The sequence below is a fragment of the Phaseolus vulgaris genome, chromosome 3 (assembly GCF_000499845.2).
Source record: "Phaseolus vulgaris cultivar G19833 chromosome 3, P. vulgaris v2.0, whole genome shotgun sequence".
NCBI classification, from domain to species: domain Eukaryota; kingdom Viridiplantae; phylum Streptophyta; class Magnoliopsida; order Fabales; family Fabaceae; genus Phaseolus; species Phaseolus vulgaris.
The window spans coordinates 10,408,474-10,415,658 of NC_023757.2; the positions used below are offsets into that span (position 1 = coordinate 10,408,474).

A 7,185-nucleotide genomic window follows, 5' to 3' on the forward strand; every position below is an offset into this window, starting at 1 on the left:
TATATATTTAGTGCTTCTGTTGTTCTTTCCACTATCAATAAGATGATTTTCTTTTCTCAATGCTTTGCTCAGTGCCTTCTCTTTCTCTGCACGTAAGCCTCTTTCTTTCTCCTTCCAGTTTCCTCACATATTTGAAGATCAATTTTACACATTATATTAATTTGTCATTAAATTATAAAGTTCAGAACCAATTTGTCATTAAATTATAAACATTCTAAACTAAAATAAAAATGTTCATTCTTTAAGGTTTAAATTGTCATCTATTTACATACTTAAATTAAAATGATGATTTATTTAAAAAAACACATTAAAACCTTTATCTATTATCATAATTTATTATCATCATTATATATAATCCAAATTTTACATTTGACAACCCACTCTAGATACTATTTCGTTAATTTGAATCACCAACATTTTAAAAAACCGGTTTGAGTTTCTCTTATAAACCAATATATTTATTTACCAATTACATAATACAATGTGAATATGAAATTCTAGGATAATAAATAAATAAAATTGAGTATATAAATAAAAAAAGATCAATGTAATACTTCACTTTTTTTTCTTAGTTAGTTATGGTGTTAAATACATCTACGTGATCATTAATATTAGTCTTTCCATATTTCTTCACTTTCCCATATTTATTTGGAAATGTTTCTAATAAATTAATAAATAATTATATCTAAGACTTATATGTGTTAAAGTTTTTTTTGGGTATAAATACAAGGATTAGTAACATTCTTAAGCCTATTCAAGTTTTTTTGGAAGTTTCCTTTTATTCATTGGATTAAGGTAAACATGAATGGTGTTCCAAGAGGTTCTCGTGGTCTTCTTTCTTATGCAAGTATCTTTAGAGGTAGCATGAGTGATTTTGTTGGTGGTTTTTCTTTTTTTTTAGGTGTCCAATTTTCTCTAGTGACGGAATTCATGAGAGTTATTATTTCTCTCGAGGAAGTGCAAAAAGATGGGTATATACAACTCTGGTTAGAGTGTGATTCTTCTTTGGTATGTCATGTTTTTCCCTCCAAATCTTATGTGGATTGGTTTTTTAGGAATAGATGAAATAAATGTCTTTCTTTTTATAGAGAAATTGTTTTTAAAGTTTTCCATGTTTTTAGAGAAACTAATCATTGTGTTGATAAACTTGTCTCTTTAGGTTTGCTTAATAGGCATGAATTTGTTTGGTATAACAGTCTACCTCCTAGTATTTTTTTGAACTTTTTTCATAATAGGTGTAAGCTTGTGATGTTTCACATTGTTTAGTTTTAGGAGCTTTAGTTTATCTGTATGAGTTTTAGTCTAATCTGCATGCTTGTCTTGTATTTTTTTTTATGTGATGATATATGATAGTTAAAACTTAATGTGTCAGCTTAATTGAAATGTCAAATTTCATTGTGATTTTTATATAAAAAAAATTAAATATATGCACAATATAAGGCTACTAGAAGACTTCTTATCTTACCAATTAAAATCTTAGTCTTGTATTTTTTTTTATGAGATTATTAATCATTATGGAAAGTAATAATTAATGTGATATGAACTTTGATAGTATTAGTCCATATATAAAATTAGTTTTAGTTAAATCGATTTAGAAATGAAATTAGTTTGTAAAATTGATTTTTGTTAAAACAAAATAAAAAATAATATAACTTATAAATGAATGTCTTTATAATAAAATGACAACAAATTTTTATCCCACACAAAACTACTTGATTCCAAAGTGAACTTCGAATCCAAAATGAACATATGAAAAGTGATTAATAATTATTAATGAGATTATTTGGGAGAATCCAACGACCTTATCATATGCCACTTCCCACTTATCCATCCACCTCACCCGGTCTTTGTAGCCGCACGTTTGAAGCTCAAACGCAAAACTCCAACACCAATTAACATCATTTCCACTAACAGAACAGAACACACTTCCAATAACCAAATCAAATCAAACACAGAACACACAAAGCTTCTTCTTTGTTCATGATTTCCAACCAAATTCACGTGTTTCACTCTGCATTTCGCGTTCTCAGATATCCATGCACAAACTCACCAAACGCGCGTCCTTTGCTTTTGCTTCATCATAACACAAGTGCTTCCTTCTGCCCCTCACCAACCATCCTTTGTTCTTCACTCACTGACGATTCCTTTTCCACCCCAAAACCAAACCAGGCACATTATCTTTTTCTTTCCTTACCTTAAAAAACATAAACAAAACCATAACTTTCCTTTTATTTTTAATTATAGTTGGATAATAATAGGTTATTGTTCTGTGACAGTTGGGCTACAATCCTCCAGAAGAACTGTTCGGGCTGGAGGTGGAGCTCAAACCAAGGTCTCAACTTTTTACTTTTATTTTATTTATTATTTAACTATTTTTGCTCTTACATTGTCGGAAATAAAAATAAAAGTTTAATATATCGCTAAATCGTTAACTGTTTGGAAATTTTAAATTTTGTTTGCATTCTGAAAGTTGTAAACAGATCATTGATCTTATACAATTTTTATATTGATTTTATGGCAAGAAGACAAATAAGAATCTGTGACGGTTTTACTAAATCCAGGGAACCCAGTTATTAAGAACAGGGAAGATAAAATATTTAATTACAATTCTTTTTTAGTCCCTTTGAACAATATTTAGAGGGACTAAAAGCAAATGAAACACAAAAATATTTAGAGGGACTAAACCAAAATAAAAATACCCAAAACTGAACAAAATTTTGACAAGACCAAGAAACAAAATATGACTTTATGTCAGGGAACAAAAACATTTTTAAGAGCCTTCATCTTTTGCTATCACTGAATTCCTCTTTTATATTAGTGTGTGTTCCGGATTCTTGCCTGTCTAATTTTGGTTATTTGCGTTGTAACGAACATATGATGTCTATTAAGGTTTAACATTTTATTAGAAGCTTTGGTGGAGTAACTTTTAGCAGTATTTTGCTCTCATTTCAGCAAGGGTAAGTCTCATTCACCAGAACCAAGGTCCTGGTTTGGTCCAAATGGACAGTATATCAGGGAGCTACCTTGTCCCAGTTGCCGAGCAAGGGGTTATACACCTTGTACAGAGTGTGGAATAGAAAGATCAAGGCCAGACTGTCCAAAATGTTATGGAAAGGTAGTTTCTTTTGGAATTATTGTTGGTTACTGAGTAAAGTAAACCACAATTTAAACGTGGTTTTAGGAGATTTTAATGGCTTGGATAATTTATTCCTTAAATATCCATATTTACTCTGAAAAGTTAGGATCATCATCAAGTTTATATAAATGTCATGCCATACATATCCTACTTCCATATAAGACAACCCGAAATTAAGTCATTTCTGATTTTGAAAGAGAAATTCTTAAGTTGAAATTCACTTGAGGATGAGGCACATGAGCTTTTATTTATCTTCTGTGCACTTACAATGCAAAAATTTAGACTTACCTTGGCCATATAAGTTTGATATTGCTGAGTTGATCGTAGGTGAATCAACCCATATGCTTCCAGACTTATATTTACACAAATCATAAGACTTCAACATAGCTTTTGATGCCATGATGACAAGACACTTGTTAAACACACTTGTTACTGGTGTAATTTGCATCGTATGTGTTTATGAGTTTATATATATTGTTATTTAAAAGTTCTTGCTTGTTATTTTCCTAATATTCGTAGAAGTTGTGAAACACTAAGATATTGAACCTCATATCCGTGCAATGTGCACAATAGCTACTTTGTTTACTTTTTTTCCCATTCGTTCTTCTTGTACACAGGGTATATTGACTTGCTACCAATGCTCTGGAGATCGTGTTATATGGGAGGAATCAATTGATGAAAAACCATGGGAGAGAGCCCATTCTATGTAATTATTGAGAAATAAATTTGTATTTCTTTACTAATCTTATCATTTGTTAAATCTGACAATGTTGATATGACATTTTACATAGTCATCTGCAAAATAATATAAATAAATTTTTGAAGACTTATCACTGCCATGGATAAAGAAAGGAGCCTTGTGTGTACAAATGACTAGTTGTATCAAGCACATACCAGACACTTGTTTGATGTGGCATGCATTTTGCATCCTAATATGACATCTTGAATTTTTTAGTCACAATATCCTTCTACATGTCAATGTCCATGCTTAGCTTTAGTTTTCCACCCTCTTCCAAATAATATTGTATGCAAAAATGGTTCATGAAATACTAAATAGTTAGTTATGTATAATATTCCTTTTCAATCTATCAAAACACATCAATAATTATTCGTTAATGTGTTGAGTATGAGCATAATCTGATCATCTGGCTGTTTCTACATTATTATTTTTTGTTATGATTTGCTCTTTTTTTTTCCCGGTGTGATGTTTTTTTTCTTAATTTTTCATTCTTAATCTTTGATATTCCTTCCCGCTCATAGGAGATTATGTCAAAATAGTCTGTTGAACTGCTGTAATCTGGCATTGCTACTCTGCTTCCCTGCACTAGTTCAGAAATTTGGGGCTGCATTTTATTGATTGTTGATGATAATGATCTATCAGTATAAAATATTAAATATTCTTCAGAGTTTGTATAAAAAATGTTATGTATGTTCATTCAGAAGGAAATTGGTTCAGCTTACATGTTTGGATCATACCATATCAGTATTAGTTGTGGTAAAGTATTCAGACTAATTTGTGGTTTGTATTTATCACTTTATTTTGTTGCACCTTAATGGTATGAGGATCTGGCTTTTATTTATGTTGCTTTTGTTCTTGTCATTGAGTATAATTGACTCAACATCAAATCTATGTGAAATTCTAAGCAAAATGATTTCATGAGATTCCTATATGATGGTGGTATATTTTGTAACATACTTGACAAACGTAAAAGTTTAATTTTCTGTCTGTTTATTATGCATCTAAATCTTTGAATTATGTAAAATGTTGTTTGTTTTGTTTTATTTGGGCATACATAAATGTTTCTTTATGGGTTTGACTTTTTCAGTTCCCCACTTAAAGTGAAGGAAGATGATGAAGTTGACAAATTAGACATAAAGCTGGATGTGAAGAAAAAATCCAAGCGTGTTTACCACTCACCACCTCCAGAAGTTGGATTAAAGATTAGTCGTTCATTAAAAGTTAGTTGGTTGCTTATCCTTACTTAATATGCTTTGGATACAAATTGTTATTTATGATGCATACGTTTTACATGAGATTTTGAGCCATTAGCTTGTTCCCATCATTGTTTATATATTTAGACTTACATGCACATTCCAAACACCTATACACACAAGGGAGAACACAGTACATAGAAGTGAATGGCAAGTTTTGGGGTCTTATATAATGAAAGTTAAGTTGATAGGAACACTTCTTATCATGCAGAAGCATCAACCTGCTTCTGATTAAGAGACTTGAGCATTAACTTGTTCTATATGGACATATAAGGCACAAATACAAGGAGGAAGTTATAATTGGGTAGTGATATAAATTCCATGCACGGTTTTTACTGCTGTATTAATATGATAAATCAAGAAGGGGAATTTATGGATATTGTTAATGTTGCTTGCAAATTTAAATGTCTTTGTTTAGTTGAATGATTGCAGAGTCTCAATGCCAAAACTGGTCTGTTTAGCAACCGAATGAAGATTATTCACCAGGATCCCAAGCTTCAGGCACAGCGTGTGGCTGCTATTAAGGTTTTAAATGTTAAGATTTGTATTTCATTTGAAGTAATTTTCTCTTGGTATCAAGGCCTGTTTGGATGAGCTTCTACATAAGCTCCTTCTTGAAGAGATAAATAAAAGGAAAAAAAATGAAATTAACTTCTTTTATAAGCTAAAATTGACTTGTACACGAGTTAAAAATAAAACTTTAGAGAAACTATATGAGAAAACTTCTACAAATTAATTTATGCATTGGTAATTTTTTGTTTATGGAATTAATTTGAATTTTCTTCTTATTTTTCTCTCCTATAAAGAACTTTTGGAGAAGTTTGTCCAAGTAAACCCTTACTAAATGATTGCTTCCTTCATATTAATTTTTGTTGCATTCTTGTTCAGAGGTTAAACCCTACACTTGTTTTGATCTACTGGAACATCCCCAAAATAAAATATGGCTTCAATAAGAAGTTTCCTGTGCTGTTTTTTTGTGATTTATGTAGTAATCACTCATTTTGGTCGTCCAACGATATGTGTGACATCACATGAATATTTGCTTCAATGGATGCAGAAAGCCAAGGGAACTGTTGCAGCAAGAAGGCACACTTCCAAAACTATGAAAGCTTTCTTTAGTGATCCAATAAACAGACAGAAAAGGAGCATAGCCATGAAGGGTAATTTTCATACCCCTGCACCTGTGACTGGTTGAAATTTATACTCATTTGGTTTTTGTCCCTCCTCAAATGCAGGAGTAAAATTCTACTGCCAAAACTGTGGACGAGAAGGGCATAGGAAACACTACTGTCCGGAACTGAAGGATACCTTGATTGATCGGCGATTCAAGTGTAGGGTGTGTGGGGAAAAAGGCCACAACAGAAGAACATGTAGCAAGATAGGGGTAAGCCATAGCAATGAGAGAATGATAAAACCCCATGAGTGCAGAGTCTGTGGGGAAAAGGGCCACAACAGAAGAACATGTAGGAAGTTAAGGATAAGCCATAGAAAGGGGAGAATGATAAAACAGCGGAAGTGTAAAGTATGTCTCCAATTGGGCCATAACCGTAGGACCTGTCCTGAAGTTGTTCCTAGTAAAAGAAACACGGCCTCTCCAAGGCCATACAAGTGTAGGTTGTGCAAGAAAAAGGGACATAATAGTAGGACATGTCCAAGTAAGACAGTTGTTACTGAACATCCTCAAGATTAATAATAATCACATGTCTTGTTGTGGACAGTTATCAGAACTGGAAGCTCTTCTTATCTATCAAGCTTTTCCTAGTTAGTATTCAAAAAATAAGCATAATAAATTGTTTGACAAAAAAAACTGTATCAATCACAAAAACATAAACACCATAAACATAAACAACAAAAATCACAATAGATGTCAATAAAAAAATGTAGTTCATATTTGTCAAAAAATAGTCTTCCCAACATTGAGAAACTCTGTTCAAAAAAAATGTAGTTCATATTTGCCAAAAAGTAGACTTTGCAACATTGACTGAGAAACTTTGTTTAGTACTGAGTACGAATTAATAGTGACGTACGAAAACAATAAAAATAATTTTAACAATTTA

At 31.6% G+C, this 7,185-nt stretch overlaps 1 protein-coding gene across 1 annotated transcript; it reads left to right on the forward strand.

Annotated features, from left to right (window-relative positions):
* Window positions 1-1,833: 1,833 nt before the first annotated feature.
* Window positions 1,834-6,855, forward strand: LOC137806610 (uncharacterized). Its single transcript, XM_068606822.1, has 8 exons — window positions 1,834-2,169; window positions 2,277-2,332; window positions 2,953-3,115; window positions 3,754-3,842; window positions 4,963-5,095; window positions 5,561-5,653; window positions 6,186-6,288; window positions 6,364-6,855. Exons 1-8 carry the CDS (start codon window positions 1,981-1,983, stop codon window positions 6,816-6,818), a joined length of 1,281 nt encoding a protein of 426 aa, XP_068462923.1. The 5' UTR covers window positions 1,834-1,980; the 3' UTR covers window positions 6,819-6,855.
* Window positions 6,856-7,185: the final 330 nt, after the last annotated feature.